This window comes from Rhineura floridana, chromosome 20 (genome assembly GCF_030035675.1).
Source record: "Rhineura floridana isolate rRhiFlo1 chromosome 20, rRhiFlo1.hap2, whole genome shotgun sequence".
NCBI lineage: Eukaryota > Metazoa > Chordata > Lepidosauria > Squamata > Rhineuridae > Rhineura > Rhineura floridana.
In genome coordinates, this window is record NC_084499.1 from 13,253,973 (window position 1) to 13,273,177 (window position 19,205).

Consider the following 19,205-nt stretch of genomic DNA (forward strand, 5'->3'; position numbering starts at 1 on the left):
AGGCAGCATCAGAGCTGAGGGACACGTCCCAACCAGGCAAAAACGCTCAGGTGTGGAGCACACGCAGTGAGGGGTGCGGCCTGGGGGAAGTTCCGAGGGTCATACAGAGAGCACAGGAGGGCCACACTGGGACCCCCACGCCTGAGGTTCTCCAGCCCCACACGAGTGGGATGCAACGTTCCAAAAGATTTCGGTCGAGGATGGGCAGGTAGAAATAGATGTGATTTAAATCAACAGCGAAGACCCGGGGCTTTATTATTTCCTTGCGAGAGACAGAAAGGGTGGAGAGGAAAGTGTGCAGAATTTCTGCTGCTTTTATACAAGATCTGAGTTTCCCACTCGCCCCCAGCCACAGAGAAGTCAGATTTTTTTTTTAAAAAAAAACCAGCAACAAACACCATTTGTTTTAAACCGGGGGGAGTGAAACCTGTGGCTCTCCCAGATGTTACTGGAGTCCCAACGCCCATCAGAGCCAGCAAGTATGGTCAATGGCCTGGAATGATGGGAGTTACAGTTCAGCAACATCTGGAAGGGCAAAGGTTCCCCAACCACTTTAAACCAAGGAAGGGGAACATGTGGCTCTCCCGATATTACTGGACTACAGCTCCCAGCATCCCTGATCGCTGGCCACGCTGGCTAGGGCTGATGGGAGTTTGAGTCCAGCAACATCCAGTCCCCCACAACTTTCAGCATCTTAACTTTAAACCCCACATTATGATCTTTAAAACCAACAGGAATCCCATTAAGTCTGCTAGGAAAATAATTTTCTCTCCGAAAAAAATGTAAGATGTTCTCTACACCAAGATGTCATAGTACCAGAAGTTCAAAAGGATGTTTACTAACTGGCAGGGGACAACCTTAGGGAATAGGGAACTTAAGCTTTGAGAGATGCCGTTTGCAACTGCGCCTCGTCCGTGTATTCCTTGGGCGTGTCCCCCGTCTCGTTGAGGAGGACGGTCCTCACGATGGCCTCCGTGACGGCGTATGGGTCGCAGTTGGCAGAGGGGCGGCGGTCCTCAAAGTACCCGCACCCTTCCTGCCCGACTTGGCGGGGAATGCGGATGCTGGCCCCGCGGTTGGCGACACCAGCCGAGAACTCGAAGATGCTGGAGGTCTCGTGTTGGCCTGTCAGCCTCCGGGAGTTGTCTTGGCCCCCACGGGGATCGTACACGCGGATGTGGTACTGGTGCCGCTTGCTTAGTTTCTCTATGGCCGCTTCAATGAACCTATGAAGAGATGGCACCCGGGAGGGGGGGACATGGTGAGGAACAGCAGCAGTACCAAGAAAATAACGCATCAACAACTATTATTATTATTATTAAGCAGACATGTCATCCGAAGGTCTCCAAGTGACTAACACATCTAAAAACATGAATATAAATACGGTATAGCATAAAAATGCAACAAAACAACCCCAGTAACAGCCACAAGACGCTTTGACAGCACACTTAAGTAGCAAAACATCATCATCTCAGTCTATCGAAAGGCCTGGGGGAAAAGATAGGTCTGTACCTGGAGCCGAAAAGAGGTCAGCGAAGGAGCCAGGCAGGCCTCACTGGGAACAGCATTCCAGATGGGGAGCCACAACTGAAAAGGCCCTCTCCCTTGTCACCACCCTCTGAGCCTTCCTCAGAAGGGGGGCCCAGGGAAGGGCCTCCAAAGAAGATCTAAGGGTCCGCGCAGGTTCAATATTGGGCGCGATGGTGACAGCGGGGAGGGAGTGCATATCTGGACAGCTTTGTCTCCTGTATCAGATTTCTGAAGGAGAAACAATGGTGTATTTCCAGCACTTCTCACACGGTGAGCTGGAACAGACGGTGGGCCACAGTGTCATGGCCTGCAGGATGTCTCCTCGCTGACCTGCCCTACCTACTAGCCATGCTATAGCCCAGCCTTTCCCAACCAGTGTGCCTCCAGATGTTGTTGGACCACAATTCCCATCTTTCCTGACCATTGGCAATGCTGGCTGAGGCTGATGGGAGTTGTGGTCCAACAACACCTGGAGGCACACTGGTTGGGAAAGGCTGCTATAGCCGTTTGGTTGGACCAACGCCAGGACCACCAATTCCTAGCATGCAGTTGGTGTTGACCCATGGCAGGTCCTATTCAGTCATGGCTCACCATTTGTGGAATGCCTCCAGTGAGGTGTGTCTGTCTCCATCGCCCCAGATCAGCACATTCCACCTAAAATGGGGAGGCTGAGTCACAAGGGATGCATTCAATGATAGTTCTGCTCAAATCCGCTTGAATGATTAAAATTAGTCCTAACTTAGGCCCGCTAATTTTAATGGGTCTGCTCTGAGTGGAACTTAGTTGGATACAATCCAGTATCTCCACAGTAAACGTCTGTACGTAGTGTGAGGAGAGCTGAGCGATGGAACTCCTTGCCACAAGGTAAATGCTCCAGCAAATAATTTTAGCAAGCAAGCAAAGTGAAAGAGATGAAATGTTGACATGGTGTTTGGAGAGGCCTCCAACCTCCTGCTCCACCCACTGATCTTCACTAGCCCGTCCTCACAAATGATCAGCCAATGATCGGAGACCTCTGCCCTGGACAGGGAGCCCACTTACTTGATACCCCCTTTTTGTCTTGTTTCTTTTGTGCTGACATTTGTATGGCACCCAGCACCATTCCAGTTCCCGGTTATTGGTTTGGGATCCAAGGTGGCCACGACCCCAAAATCTTCACAGACCCGATGCAAAATGTATCTTGCTATCCACAGGTGGTCACCCATCTCGATGCCTTCGCACGGGCCTACCTGAAATTCCCACTGCAGCAAGAAAGAAACATGACTAGTGTCAAAAAGGATACAAGTTGCTAGCCCTCATGGCTGCAAAGATATGGCTGGATGTGTGTGGGGGGAATGCCTGCTGAAATATGCAGCGAAGGAACATGGCAAGCTGCTCAACACCAGGGCAAACGCTTTGCCCATACAGTGCAGTGTTGTCTACTCTACCATTATTGTTATTATTAGATTTATATCCTGCCCTTCCTCCCAGCAGGAGCCCAGGGCGGCAAACAAAAGCACCAAAAACATTAAAACATCATAAAAACAAACTTTAAAACACATTAAAACAAAATGTCTTCAAAAACGTTACTTAAAAAAAGCTTTCAAAATATCTAAGATTAAAAACATTTTTAAAAAGAAGGTTTAAGAACATACGAAAAAGCAATTCCAATGCAGACTGGACTGTGTGATTGGCAGTGGCTACAGACCACGTTCAACAGGTGGGCAGGGCCAGCTACCTGTCAATCATGCAATGCCACAATGATGTCACTGGGTTCCCTGGCTGGGTCTTCCCTCATCACTATCATTAATTAAATTTAAATCTCACCCTTCCTCCCAAAGGGGCTCAAGGTCTTTATAACTGCAGATTACAGGGGCTGAACCTGGAACGTTCTGAATGCAAAAAAGTAAGCTCTGCCGCTAACTTCCAGTTCCCCTCTAAAAGCAACATTAAACTGCCGCCTTACACCAGGACAAAGTATTACTCCATCTAGTCTGGAACTGTCCGCTCTGACTGGCAGCGCCTCACCACAATTACAGACAGGGGTCCCAGCCCTAGCTGGAGATGCCTCAAAATTGGGACCTTCTGCATGCAAAGACAACCCCTCCCTCAGTGAAGGACCCCCCCGTCGGTCCTCTTCCACAGGGCTTTCCCTCTGTAAATACCTGAGAAGGCATGACTTCGGCGTTAGTGCCACAGATCTCCACCCCGGCATAAATGCAGGCCCTGTAGTGGGCTTCCACAATGTCACGGCCGTTCACTTTGTCCGCCCCAACCCCACAGTAGTAAGGTCCTAGGAAAGAAAATCACATGACACGTACAATGAACACACCGCTTTGTTAAAACGATGCGTGCATTTTGACTGGCAGGGTGTGCGTGTGCGAGAGAGAAACACCTCTCCTAAAATGGAAAAACTGCAATTGGGAAGCATCCGCTCGAGAAGCCCTCCTTCCTGTACACAAGAGAATGAATGCAACCACGGCAAGTGCCATACGTTTATGTAAATGGCCTGCCTTCAAGTCGATCCCGACTTATGGCTACCTTATGAATAGGGTTTTCATGGTAAATGGTGTTCAGAGGGGGTTTACCATTGCCTCCCTCTGAGGCTAGTCCTCTCCAACTGGCTAGGGCCTGCTCAGCTTGCCACAGCTGCACAAGCCAGCCCCTTCCTTGTCTGCAACCGCCAGCTGGGGGGCAACTGGGTTCCTTGGGACTATGCAGCTTGCCCGCAGCTGCACAGATGGCAGGGCACATCACCCCTGAGCCACTCACTGAGGGGTGATCTTTAGCTGGCCCTTGGCACCCAGGAGACACGAGCGAGGATTTGAACTCACAGACTCTGGACTCCCAGCCAGGCTCTCCTCCCCACTGTGCTATACCTTTAGGGGGCTTAATACTCAAGAGCGATCTAGAAGCTGCATAAAATAAATAAGAATATTTGTTGTCTTATTGCGGATGACGAAGCACGAATTCCCGTTCTCCTTATTGCTGAAAAACATTAAACTGGTTGGCATTTTGAAAGGAAGGTGATACAAAAAGCAGAGGACGGTATAGATCTCTCCACTTCGCACCACCCTGCACTGGCTCGGTAGCTTCCAGTGGGACTGGTAGGGTGGAAGGCAAAGAGCCCAACAGTAGGTGGAGCCAGAGCCGGTGACAAGCAGATCCAGGGCCAATGACGGGGTGCCAACTCATTCTAGTTTTCTCCCCATTCTGCTCTCTACTGAGTTCTAAGGAAGAGGCAGTGGACAGACAGTCTTAACTTAAGTTAAGAAGGCAGGCAGCTGTGGACTGGCTGAGAGAACAGTGGATTTAGCGGGGCAGTGACCCACTCGCCCTACCAGAGCAGCCTTTGCTGGCTGCCCCAGTACAAAGACCTGCTTGGAAGATGCCGGAAAGGGTTTGCTTAAAGTGCTTGGCGTTCCCAGAGTTAGTAATCTGACACACTGAGGAAGGTTTTGCAACCAAACCGGTTCTCGGATGGAACCTTTTGTGCAATGCCCGCTCAGCTGCAAACAAGTGACGTCACAGAGGGAAAGGTCAGATGAGTTTGCAAGATACACACCGCACAGCTGACAACAGCAAAACTGCAGAGTTGCTGGGTGTTTTTTTTACTTGCTCGCTTGAGCATGAAAAAACTCGATCAAACCCTCTGCGAATTTGCAAACAAGGCTTCTGATGCTCCTCTCCGAGACTCAGCAGCCAGTACCCATGTATTTATGGGGGGGGGGAGAGAAGGTTTTCCAGCCTGAGGGCCGCATTCCCTCCCAGGGGCCACATGTCAGGTAGGCAGAGCCAGAAGGAAAAGTGGGTGGCGCAACAAATGGTAATTTACCCATGCACCACTTTTTATTCTGCATCCTGGCATGCAGGAAGCCAGATGGAGACCCCTTGAAGGCCACTTTCAGCCCCCGGATCTGAGGTTTCCCATCCTTGATCTGTGGGATCTCTGTAGCCACCTGTCTTGGCTTGCGGCATAACAACCGTCTACCAAACCTTTGAGGAGAAAGGCAGGCTATTTTATTCCTCTGCCAGCCACAAGGGGAGGTTCAAGTACTGATGCCCTCCCTGCAAAAAAACCACACTTGCCTCAGTGGTATTTTGGCTTCCAAACTGTCACCAGGCTTGGCACATCTCAGCAGCCTCTTTTCTCTCTCGCTCTGTCGCTTGAATTAAATTAGGCGAAGAGCCACACAAAAGTTTTCTATTTTCCTCCTCCCTCCCAAACCCGTTTCCTTTTGTGCCGCGTCTTCTGGATTGTTTAGCCTAAAGGCAGGGACTATCTTATCACTGGCATTTGTAAGCCACTCTCAGAGCCTTATAAGCCACTCTTGAGAGCCTTATTTGGATGAAGAGTTGGGCAAAAAAATGCTTTACATGAACAAAGTAGTCAGAGGACCATTTACAGTACACTACCCATCCTTGCAGTAAATATAATGTAATGTAAAACTGAAAACTAAAGAGTCTCAGGATGTGTTTGATCTGGTGCCAGAGATGACACATTCGGTATGCTGCTATCACAAGTGAATATCTCCTAGAAGTTGGGAGTAAAGCACCAACATGTGTTACAAGTGACCTGAACCAGTGGGGGGTGAGAAACAGAAAGGCAATCTATGCTTCCCTCTGCTGACTCCTCCTCTAAAGTGTTTGCTGCTTTTGCAGGCTTTGCTGCTCCTTTTCCTCCCTTCCCATCCTGACCTTCTCAGCTAGTTAATCGCGGCTCCCTGAGTAGAATCACACGGTTCCTTCAGTATGTAGTAATAAACCTTACATTTCTTTACTGGTTCAACTACCACTCTTAAACCAGTAATTTCTGCATTCTGCTGCAACACACTCTCTCTCTAATACTAGGTGTGCACATCCATTTAGGCTGAGAGTCTTATTCTTACCTTGTGGACCTGGAAACCCATTTTCGGGCCAGCCGTATGGGTGTCCATTGATGCCCAGCAAAGTGTATTCCTGCTCCATTCCAAACCAAGGACGGCTTTCTTTGGCCAAGTCCATGACCATCTTGCAGCTGTTCCTCAAATTGGTCTCTGCAATGAAGGATAGTGTTGTTGACGTGGGTTTTCAACTTGAAAAGGTTACCAGGCATCCCACAAATGGAGAGTCGAAACAAAGTGCCCCACGAATGGAGAGCTGAGATAAAGTGTCACGCCAACCCCACCACTTACGACAATCAGAGGGGACAGGATGTCCTCAGTCCCGCCCTGTTACATTCCGATGGCCCCTTAGATCCTGACCCATCTAAATACCAGATTTCAGAATGTCAGTAATGGATTTTTCAAGGTTTCCCCCACTTGTTTCTTTGAGCCCACGTGGAAAATTTGGAAGGAGAGTAGAAAGAATTCAACACACACACTTCTCAGTTTTAAAATATTCAAATAGTCACCGGCACGCACACACTCTTATACAAGGTGACTTAAAAAACAAAAAAAAAGGATTTTGAGTGCCTTTTGGGGAGAGAAGCAAGAGTTGTTCAGTTTTTAAATTTTACTTTTGGTGCTTTTTGGGTTGGAATAAAAAAGGACAGAAGTGAAAACAGAAATCCCTCTCCTTTAAAAATAATACACCCCTCCCCGAAGATTATTGCCAAGATGGAGGTCTGAATACTGGTTGGATGTGTCAAACAATCATAAAAACAATTTCTAATTGGAGGGGAGGTGGGATATTTTGGAACACAGAAAGCTGCCTTCTATCGCATCAAGTGATTTCGCTGCCTAAATCAGGGATGGAGAACCTGAGGCAAAGGGATCCAATGTGGCCCTCAGAGCTTCTCTAACTGGACCTAGGGACTCTCTGGAGGCCACTCCCCCTCTCCCCTGAGCACACCTCTCACCAACCCGGCTTTGGGGTTTTCCCCTGGCTAACAGCGTATGCACCTTCGAACTCTGCTGATGCTTCTTCCTTGACTAGATAGCGGAGGTTACAGTGGGCGGTGTGAGTAAATTAAAACCCATTGCTCCACCCAGTTGTGCTTCTGGCACCGCCCACTGCTGGGATGTGGACCCAAGAAGGCTGCCTGTTAGAGGCTGTGTACTCCTGCATACCAGCTGCTTCAAATCACAAGGGGGAAAGAGTGCTCTTGTGCCCAGGTCCTGCTTGTAGGCTTCCCGTTGAGGCATCTGGTTGGCCACTGTGAGAACAGGATGCTGGACTAGATGGGCCTTTGGCTCGATCCAGCCACAGGACACTTCTGCTGTCCTCATGGAACCTCCAGGTCCGGAGGCAGTCTACCTGGATTCCTAGGCTCTTAGGGGCATTGGGCCGTTGTGAGAACCGGATGCTGGATTTGAGGGGCAACTAGGCTCATCCAGCAGCAGCTCCCAACAGAATGCAATCCTCCGTCTGAAAAAAGGTTTCCCGCTCACAGGCAATACGATGCTTTGCCTTGCTGAGGTTTTCAAGCTGGTCATACACACATATGCACTGAGCAAGAGCCACAACTCTGCAGCGTTGAGGGGGAAGGGGGATGGAGGGAGAGAGAAAGGAGGATGAAGGCGGTGTGGTTAAACGGAGCAAACGAGACCTCACCTGCCCGCTTTCGGTTGTACTTCAGAACCTCACACATGACAAGCTTGTTGGGATCGAGGGTGAAAGGGTCTCGGAATATCTTAATGGGGATCAAGAACATATCGCTGTTGGAGCCTTCCGCCTGGCCTGTGCTGGACCCATCAAAGTTCCACTCGGGGAGATCTGCAGGAGGGATTGAAAGAAGATGTTGTAGGAATCGCTCCACGGCTGATCAGAGGCTGGACCAAAACGAGGGACTCTGGGCCTGTGAGGGGAAGGGCCATAGCACAGTGGCAGAGCATCTGCCTTGCACGCAAAAGGTCCCAGGTTCAATCTCCGGTGTCTCCAGGTAGGGCCGCGAAAGACACCCCCACCCTGCCAAACCTCCATCTGAAATCCTGGAGAGTCACTGCCAATTGCCAGCAAGAATAATGAGCTAGATGGACCAATTTAATTAATTTTAATTAATTATTAAATCAATTAATTAACTAACAAGATTTATACACCATGGTATTTCATATGAGGGGACTGTTTGCATGCATATATATATATATATATATATATGTAAAGACAGTTTTGAAAGCAACAAACAGAACTGCATCAAGCTTGCTCTGGATCCCTATAAGGATTCCGTTAATCACCTAAAAATATATATGAACATGATTAACACAACATAGGTTTTTATTGTATTAACAATACAAAATACAAGCTGAAACGTTTTGTTAATACAATAAAAACCTGTTTTGTTAATCACAATTACGTTCATATATATACACACACACATGCTTACACGAACAAACCTTCTAAGCCGTTTACATAAAACAATATATACATAAAACGAGTAGACAGAAACATTTATCAAAACAGAAATAAAACCAACAACTTTAAAACAAATATACGTAGTGATAAAATCGCGCGGCTTCCTTGGCGGGCATGCCCGATCCCCCATGAACTTTTGTAGCGGGTGCCGAAAACATTAGTCTACTCTCAATAGGTAGGGCATTCTAGAGAACAGGTGCCGCCATGCTAAAGGGTGTGATTCTTTGCAAGTGTAGACCAAACATTATGCGGCATGATGGGGTATAATGCAGATTCCTATGTTCATTTCGGACCATCAGTTCTCCTAATCTGAAGTGGCTTTTGTCATGACCTAGTCCCTACAAGATGTGGCCCACATCCTAACCTCCTGTACCCCTTGCTGGTCAAATTTGACAGCACAGCCCTGCACTGCACTTTGAAACCCAGGCAATCACTGGGACTTTGCAACGTCACACAGGGCTCTTTGCAAGGGGGCTGGAAAAGAGCCCTGAGCTGTGCTTTGAAATCCCAACTATCAGCGGTCCAGCGGTGCTTTGGAAGCCCGTGTTCGTCCAGCCCAGCTGTTTTTTTGTTTTAACATGACCACACCTAACATCATATATAATGTCTAAGTGATTGCCGGGTGAGCGTGGCTTGACCCAAATGGCCTGGTGGGCCAAGGCTCCCCACCCGATTTAATGGAAGGATTGCTCAACTCAGGGTGACTGTAAAAAAAAAGGCACTGATGATTCTCCTTCAGGCACCAAAGGGGCTATCAAAAAGGAACCCAGCCCTGCTGTCTCCACCCCCTGTAGTCACAACCTGGCAGATCCGCTCACACACCTGTCGCTGGAGTGTTGCATAGGCCAGGCGGCACCCATAACCACAGCCCATCCCAGCCTGCAATTCAGAACTCCCCAGAGGAAGTCAAACGGAGGCTTCCAAAGGTGTTGGGCAAACAAGGAAGAAGTAGAGGGTTGTTGTTGTTGTTTTAAAAAAAGACAAAGCCAGGTTCCTGGGCAGGTGCTTGTTTGTTTGCTCTGCTGTTAAAGCATCCTGCAAGTTTCTAGCTCCTAAGACCGGAGTACTACTTGGGCGTGGCAGTGCTGGAATCGACAGGTATGAACAGCTCCAAAACTGCTGCTAACAGGTCAAAAGGAAAGGTTGCAGCCCACAAAATTATACTCAGAGTAGACCCATTGGAAAACATGAATCTAAGTTACTCATATCCATTATTTTCATGGGGTCCCTCCTGAGCAGGACTAGATTCGCGACAACCCTAAGTCACGTCGTGCAAGATGTTGCACGGCTTTTAACGACAACAGAAGCCATCCAAGGGAGCGGGGCTGGGGAACCTTGGAGCCAGAGGCCAAATGCAACCCTCCAGGCCTCTTTATTTGGCCCTCAGGACTCTCCAGGCCACACCCCCTTCCCTAGCCACACCCCGACAGTGCCTCATGCCAGAGGGGTGTGTTCAGAAACAAGCCCACCGTAAAAAGGCAGTATTTACATTCGTTGGTCTGCCCACTTTTGCCTCTGGTCCCACCTAACCCCGGGAAGCGGCCCCCGCAAGGTTGCCCAGGAGGGAAGGCGGCCCTTGGGCTGAAATAAAAGCTTCCCCACCCCATGCAGGAGAGAACGAGGCAACCACTTCCCACCTTTACCTTCAATGCTCTTTGGTTCCTGGGTCAACGTTCTGGTTTTACAGCGGAGGCCTTCCCCGGTGCCATCGATCCAAATGTACGTGGCCAGCACCTTTTTCCCCTGGGGCAGCTTCATGTACTGGTCCCTGACCGCCTTGTTCAGCTTGGAACTGTGCGACACAGACATGGTGGCAACCTGGGGATGAAAGGACGAAGGATTATTTTCGATCCCGCTTTTAAAACAAGAGAGATCCTACAGGTAGCGGTGTAAGAGGAAGGGTAATGCAAGACAACACAAATCTGGGTGCTTTTTTTTTTTTTTTTTTTTACAGAGCTAGAGAGATGCCACCCACCGGAGCACCAGGATGACTGACCAGACCTTCCTCTGTCTTGTAGGTGAATGAGGTAATAACAAGGCTTTCAAGTTTTACCCTAATCTATGTAAGGTCAGGACAGTGGAATCAGAGGAGAAGAAAAGTAATCAAGCAGAGGCTGCAGATCTCTTTTCTTTTTTCTTATTCTTATTTCACGCTAGCAGTTTAAAGTGGCAACACTGCTTTGCACTTCCTTCGTGGCTCTGTGTGGACCAGTTCCTGGGAATCACAAGCGTGAGAGTGCTTCTACACTCAGGTCCTGCTTGCAGACGTCCCAGAGGCATCTGGGCGGCCACTGTGAGAACAGGATGCTGGACTAGATGGGCCACTGGCCTGACCCAGCGGTCAGGCTCTTTGTACGTTCTTAAGGCAATTTGTATGTTCTTCATCTGCACAGCGATGGCACACACCGAGAGGGTCAAAATTCCCCATCATTAGCTCAGCAGCTTTTGGCGAATTCCCATTTCTTGCTTATTTGCCGAGTCTCAAGGAGAAAAACTTTAGCCTGAAACAGAGTGTGGCTACCATCTCCCCAACCCCCAGGACGATTTAATCCAGGGATGGGGAACATATTTTTTTTATTATTAAGCGGTTTATAATTTTTTTTGAAATAAAATAAAGGCATCGCCTTTATGAACATTGGGGCCACGTTCTTGATCATAGGAGTTCTACAATGGACTGTGGCCTAGAGGAGTGGAAGTCTCCCTCACTGGAAGTCTTCCAGCAAAGGCTGGGCAGCAGTGCTGGGGACACTCTGTCTCTGGATTTCTAGAGCAAGGGTTGGACTAGATGGCCTCACAAAGTCCCTCCAATTCTGTCGATCCCATGATAACCATGAACCATGGTTGCACAGTACATGATAAGCATGAAGGATGAAGAAGAACAAGTTGAAATTAAATCCAGACAAGACAGAAATGCTCCTTGTCAGTCGCAAGGCTAACCTGGAAACGTGGAATGTACCTGTGTTAGACGGGGTTACACTCCCCCTGAAGACCCAAGTCCGCAGTTTGGGTGTGCTTCTGGACTCGGCTTTGAACCTGGAAGCACAGGTTGCTGCTGTGTCCAGGAGCGCTTTTGCCCAGCTAAGACTGGTCCGCCAACTGCGCCCGTTTTTAGAGTTATCTGATTTGACGAGGGTAACTCATGCCTTAGTTACATCCCGGCTTGACTACTGCAACGCACTCTACGTGGGGCTGCCTTTGAAGACAGTTCGGAAGCTTAAACTGGTCCAACGTGCAGCTGTAAGAATGCTAACAGGAGCCGATATTCGTGCTCACACAACTCCTCTGTTGCAACATCTGCATTGGTTGCTGATCTGCTTCCGGACTCAATTCAAGGTGCTGATGTTGACATTTAAAGCCCTTTACGGCTTGGGCCCTGTCTATCTATCTGACCGGCTGTCTTTTTATAACCCTCCCCGTTTTCTTAGGTCCTCCGATAACTCCCTGCTTAAGATACCCTCTTCCACCCAAGTTCATCTGGTACGAACCAGAGACAGGGTGTTCTCAGTTATCGCCCCGAGACTCTGGAACTCCCTGCCTATAGAGGCACAGTTAACCTCCTCACTCCCTGCATTTCGTCGCCAGGTTAAAACATATCTTTTTCGTCTTGCTTTTAACCCAGATTAAGGATTAGGAAATCTTTTACCTATGAGATGATTAGGATCATTTTATTGTATAGGGCTTACTATCTAATGTTTTAAATGGGTATTCTTAGCCGATACTGTTGTTTTTACATTGTATTTTTTATCACGGAATTGTTCGCCGCTCTGAGCTTCTTTGAAGATAGAGCGGCATAGAAATGTTTTAAATAAATAAATAAATAAATGTAACATTAATAAGACCACCATTTCCCATAAGAATGTAGGAAGAGCGTGGCTGCTACATCAGGGCCATCTAGTTTAGCAGTCTGTTCTCATAGGGGCCAACAAGACACCACAATGGGAAGCCCACAAACAGGACCTGGTCATATCCGTACCTCCCCACTTACAATTCCCAGCAACTGGTATTCAAAGGCAGGCTGCCTCCAACAGTAGAGGTAAAACATAGCCATCGATAGCTTTATCCTCCATCGATGTGTCTAACCCTCTATGCAACCCACCAACTATGCGCCTTTCCTCTGTCCTGAATCGCCCAACGTTCAGCTTCATTGGATGTCCATGAGTTCTAGTGTTATGAGAGAGGGAGGAAACCTTTTCTCTATCCCACTTTCTCTATGCCATGCATAATTTCACACATCTCTTTCATGCCTCCTGTCATTCAGCTTTTCTCCAAACCAGGGGTTCATGACCTGCGGTCCATGCATGGGCTCCTGGGAGCCTGCGAACCAGTCGCAAAAAAAAAAAAAAAAAAAAATAGTTTCCATTGCAATAAAATTAATTGTCTGTCTGTCTTTATGGGGGGTCCATAGCTTTCATCAGATGCTCAAATGGGTCAGTCACCCAAAAAAGGTTAAGAACCACTCGGGGCCGGATTTAAACTTGTTGCGGCCCTAAGCTATAACATGAGTGAGGCTCTTCCCTCCTCAACAAATAATAAAAATTTTAAATGCAAAATACGGTCTGCACAATTAAACGGAATTTGATTGTCGTGTAATATAGGTATTAAAAATGCAAGTTATACGTGTGCACATTCTTTATTTAGGAGTTTGTCAAACACGTAACACAATTAAACAATCTAAGGTTATAAGATATAAATTAGATGTCAATCCCATTAAGTACTTATCCTTTGCACATTTTCTTTGGTTTTTGTATGATGTTTTTGGTTTTCCGGTGGCAATGTTGTAAACTTCTTTCTTTCTTTCTAACCAGAGGCCCCTCTAATGTGAGGCCTTAAGCTGTAGCTTGTAGGTAAATCTGGCCGTGGAACCACTGTTCTAAAGGCCACCATCTTCTAAGCCTTGGCGAGGAGGAGGGGGAGTCTCATTCAAGACCCCAGGTGAACATGTACCTCTTTACCTTGGCCCTTGACACTATATCTATCTGTTCTCGGGATTATGAGCCGCCCCCTGTGTTTTAACCTTGTATTTCACTGAACCAAATTTATACAGCGCTTTAGCCTAAAACGAAATGACCACTGAGCAGTGTACAATCCAGTCTTAAGAAAATCATTAAGAAGTCGTCTATTATTATTATTATTATTATTATTAATGCTAAGCGGCCTTTAACAACCTTTATTAATAATATTTTGTGTTTAAGTGGCCACTGTAATGCAATAAGGCCAGGTGGGGCCCCGGAGAGAACGTCTTGCGAACAGCGCCCCTCGCGTGCTCTTACGTAAGAGGAGCCCCAGCGATTTCAATGGATCTACTCGCAAGGAAGCGCCCCCCTCCCCCAGGCTCAACATGGGGCCCACGTGGCTCCGAAGTTGGGCCGAGTCGTTCAAAAAGGGCGCGCGGTTTGCCTGGGAGAGGAAGGGTCGGGGTGAGGAAAAGTGCCTCGATGGAGAGATAGAGGGAAGCGGAGGTGAAAAAAGGGGGGGGATCCACATCAGGGGGAAGCTCGATCCTGCAGCCCAACTCCTCCGGCAACGGCGAAGGAGGAGGACGCAGGCAGGGAAGCAGGGAAACAGTCCCCCCCCAAAAAGAGACCCCCACTAGTTGATTTCTGTACCTTTATGCGTGTGCGCCCCCTAAACGCCACGCGGCCGATCGCGGCCACGCAGCTGTGTCTACTCGGGAGTAATTCCCCCCCCCTGCAAGGGATCCGCGCCAGGGGCTTGGCTTCCGTGCAAGGGCTTTTTGCGCCTTGCAGACGCGCACGGGGCGCCTGCCCGGCTGCGCGCTTACCTTCCTGGGGCAGGCGTCTTCTTGCGCGCTCGGATGGTTTCGGCAGCGCGACCCGGTCACACCTCGCGGACCAGCCACCCCTCGCCCTGCCCTCGCCGGCCTCTCTTATAGACAGCCCCCCGCCCCGCCCGTTGCTCTGAGGCCGGAGGAGGAGCGAGGGGCGGGAAGGCGGGGACTCGCGAGGAGGGGGCGGGGATTCTCGGCTGGGGGCGCTTCGAACCCGAGAGAGGTGCCGGGGCGCAAGAGCGGTGGGAGAAGCAGCCACCTTCCCTCGGATCGGAAAGCCTTTGCCCTCAAATCAGATCCGCAGTTATTTTATTTTACAAAAAATAAATAATTACATTTGTTACAGATTTTTCTCCCCCACGCCGCTACTTTTTTTTTTTTCCTCCCCTTTGGACTTTTAGGCTTGGCTACGAGCCTGCCTTCAGGGCCAGGAGAGGGGGTGTCTTGGAAATCATTCCTTTCATGGAGGATCAAGCTGGCGGTGGCTACTAGCCACGATGATTATGTTCTGTCTCCATTGTTAGAGCCAGGCTGCCTCTGAATACCAGTTGCTGGGAATCAGGGGTGTAGTCGTTCGGGGTCTCGGAAGGGGGGAGTCTTGGACCTCGTACTTTTTGGGGAGCAGGGTCCCGACAGGGTCCTTCTGTCTCCAGCATCATACGAGCCAATCAGCATGAAAGGGGCTTGTGTTAGCCACTGAGAAGAATCTTCTAACATGATCCCTTGTCCTTTCCTCCTGATTGGAGCCAATCAGAGTAAAAGGAGGTGAGTCAGCCACTGAGAAGCCACTGTCACGCATTTAAAAACCATATATATAGAATGAACATATATTGTTTTTGTATGCCTTCAAGTCAATTACAACTTATGGCAACCCTATGAATCTTTTTGGATATATTCATAGGGTTTTCATGGTAAGAGGTATTCAGAGGTGGTTTACCATTGCCTTCCTCTAAGCCTACGGCACCCGGTATTCCCAGGCGGTCTCCCATCCAAGTACAGACCAGGTCTGACCCTGCTTAGCTTCCGCAATCAGACGAGATCAGGCATGTTCAGGGTAGTATGGCCGTAGGCAGAATAAACATATAAACTTTTTTTAAAAAAGGTGTTCATCCAACAACAGAAATCAAAAGGGCAAATCCTACCCCACTCGACTACAACATGAGCACCCCAAACAGGCCATAAATCACTCTGCGGCACAACCCAACTTAAGAAGCAAACACGTGTCTTAGCCTGGCCCCTAAAACTTGACTGGCATGGCACCAGGAGGGTTTATTTGGGTAGAGCATTCCACAATCAGGGAGCCACCACTGAAAAGGCTGGTGTTCTTTCTACCACCCTCCGCACCTCCCTCGGAGGAGGCACGTTGATTATGAGTGCAGGGTCCAGGGAGGTTCATGTGGGGAGAGGCTCTCCTTGGGGTATGGGAGTCCATAAGGCTTTATGGGTTTACCCAGGGGGGAGGAATGAAGCACCCAGAGGTGACTGTACCACTCCAGAGGGCAGGTGGGGGATGTCATAGGTGGACTCTAGTCCACAAAACCTCAGGCCATGACGATTGTTGGAAGTTGCCCTATACTGAGTCAGACCCATTGGTCCATCTCCCTCAGTACTGTCTGCACTGACTGGCAGCAACTCTCTAAGGTTTCAGACTGGGGATATTCATGGCCCTAGCTGGAGATATTGGGGATTGAACCTGGGCCTTCTGAATGCAAATCAGAGGGCTCTAAACACTGAGCTACAGCCCTTAAACATAAGAGAACATAAGAAGAGCCTGCTGGATCAGGCCAGTGGCCCATCTAGTCCAGCATCCTGTTCTCACAGTGGCCAACCAGGTGCCTGGGGGAAGCCCGCAAGCAGGACCCGAGTGCAAGAACAATCTCCCCTCCTGAGGCTTCCGGCAACTGGTTTTCAGAAGCATGCTGCCTCTGACTAGGGTGGCACAGCACAGCCATCATGGCTAGTAGCCATTGATAGCCCTGTCCTCCATGAATTTGTCTAATCTTCTTTTAAAGCCATCCAAGCTGGTGGCCATTACTGCATCTTGTGGGAGCAAATTCCATAGTTTAACTATGCGCTGAGTAAAGAAGTCCTTCCTTTTGTCTGTCCTGAATCTTCCAACATTCAGCTTCTTTGAACGTCCACGAGTTCTAGTATTATGAGAGAGGGAGAAGAACTTTTCTCTATCCACTTTCTCAATGCCATGCATAATTTTATACACTTCTATCATGTCTCCTCTGACCCGCCTTTTCTCTAAACTAAAAAGCCCCAAATGCTGCAACGTTTCCTCGTAAGGGAGTCGCTCCATCCCCTTGATCATTCTGGTTGCCCTCTTCTGAACCTTTTCCAACTCTATAATATCCTTTTTGAGATGAGGCGACCAGAACTGTACACAGTATTCCAAATGCGGCCGCACCATAGATTTATACAACGGCATTATGATATCGGCTGTTTTATTTTCAATACCTTTCCTAATTATCGCTAGCATGGAATTTGCCTTTTTCACAGCTGCCGCACACTGGGTCGACATTTTCATCGTGCTGTCCACTACAACCCCGAGGTCTCTCTCCTGGTCGGTCACCGCCAGTTCAGACCCCATGAGCGTATATGTGAAATTCAGATTTTTTGCTCCAATATGCATAATTTTACACTTGTTTATATTGAATTGCATTTGCCATTTTTCCACCCATTCACTCAGTTTGGAGAGGTCTTTTTGGAGCTCTTCGCAATCCCTTTTTGTTTTAACAACCCTGAACAATTTAGTGTCGTCAGCAAACTTGGCCACTTCACTGCTCACTCCTAATTCTAGGTCATTAATGAACAAGTTGAAAAGTACAGGTCCCAATACCGATCCTTGAGGGACTCCACTTTCTACAGCCCTCCATTGGGAGAACTGTCCGTTTATTCCTACTCTCTGCTTTCTGCTTCTTAACCAATTCCTTATCCACAAGAGGACCTCTCCTCTTATTCCATGACTGCTAAGCTTCCTCAGAAGCCTTTGGTGAGGTACCTTGTCAAACGCTTTTTGAAAGTCTAAGTACACTATGTCCACTGGATCACCTCTATCTATATGCTTGTTGACACTCTCAAAGAATTCTAATAGGTTACTGAGACAGGACTTTCCCTTGCAGAAGCCATGCTGGCTCTGCTTCAGCAAGGCTTGTTCTTCTATGTGCTTGGTTAATCTAGCTTTAATAATACTTTCTACCAGTTTTCCAGGGACAGAAGTTAAGCTAACTGGCCTGTAATTTCCGGGATCCCCTCTGGATCCCTTTTTGAAGATTGGCGTTACATTTGCCACTTTCCAGTCCTCAGGCACGGAGGAGGACCCGAGGGACAAGTTACATATTTTAGTTAGCAGATCAGCCATTTCACCTTTGAGTTCTTTGAGAACTCTCGGGTGCATGCCATCCGGGCCCGGTGATTTGTCAGTTTTTATATTGTCCATTAAGCTTAGAACTTCCTCTCTCGTTACCACTATTTGTCTTAGTTCCTCAGAATCCCTTCCTGCAAATGTTAGTTCAGGTTCAGGGATCTGCCCTATATCTTCCACTGTGAAGACAGATGCAAAGAATTCCCAATTTGTTCGTCATTTAAGGCATCATAAGACTCTTGTTTCTGAAAGCAACTTCAGACGGGGCCTACCCAAGATATTTTAATGTCTGAGGTGAAGGACAAAAATCCTCTCCTCCCCCCCCAAAAAATCCACATACACATCCTGATGGGCAATAGGCCAGCCTCTCCACCTGAGAGTAGCGGGTTAGAATCGGCCCATTTATTTATTTATTTATTGCATTTGTATACCGCCCCATAGCCGAAGCTCTCTGGGTGGTTTACAACAATTAAAAACATTAAAAACAAATTTAAAACACATTTTTTAAAAAGCAGTTTAAAAACACATGCTAAAATGCCTGAGAGAAGAGGAAAGTTTTGACCTGGCGCCGAAAAGATAACAGTGTTGGCGCCAGGTGCACCTCGTCAGAGATATCATTCCATAATTTGGGGGCCACCTCTGAGAAGGCCCTCTCCCTTGTTGCCAAGGAGTTCATACGTTTAACAAGGAGTGTCAGCCTATCCTGACTCTCCGATGCATGGTCCTATAGCATGGGCAGGCAATCTGTGGCCTAATTTCATAGGGGTGCTTGGGGAGGGGGGAAGGTGGCAGGAGAAAGAAGAGGGGTGCTCCACCCACTTTTGTCTCTGTCTTTGCCCACTTTTGGCTCTGGCCCTGCCCACCACCAACATGCTGTCCCCAAAGGATAACCTCCAAGGGAATGGGTCCCTTGGGGGTAATCCTTTTAAGGATACAACTTTGTCTCGTCCACACATTACATTTCTAGTATTTCCTTCACACAGTGAACTGTAGCCAATGAACTTTTGCTCAGAGCAAACCCACTGAAACTGATCTCCCTAAGTTAGCCATGTCTATTGATTTCAGTGGATCTACTCTGGAGGAGGACTAGCATTGGATGCAACCCATTACGTTGACACTGGCCCCTGACCCATCTTTGTCTTGTTTACACATGGCATTTCTCATATTTCATCCACACGTTCTGTTTGCGCTTTCAAAACAAACACC

The 19,205-nt window shown here is 48.3% G+C and overlaps 1 protein-coding gene and 1 pseudogene across 1 annotated transcript; both read right to left on the minus strand.

Moving 5' to 3' along the window:
* Positions 1 to 224: 224 nt before the first annotated feature.
* On the minus strand, positions 225 to 14,730 carry LOC133373849 (glutamine synthetase-like). The gene is made up of 7 exons (XM_061604150.1): positions 14,624 to 14,730; positions 10,485 to 10,659; positions 8,044 to 8,205; positions 6,399 to 6,545; positions 3,675 to 3,802; positions 2,572 to 2,771; positions 225 to 1,226 (listed from the first exon to the last, which is right to left on the minus strand). Exons 2-7 carry the CDS (start codon positions 10,648 to 10,650, stop codon positions 875 to 877), a joined length of 1,155 nt encoding a protein of 384 aa, XP_061460134.1. The 5' UTR covers positions 10,651 to 10,659; positions 14,624 to 14,730; the 3' UTR covers positions 225 to 874.
* Positions 14,731 to 15,581: 851 nt separating this feature from the next.
* Positions 15,582 to 15,700, minus strand: LOC133374060 (5S ribosomal RNA; annotated as a pseudogene).
* Between the last annotated feature and the right edge of the window lie 3,505 nt (positions 15,701 to 19,205).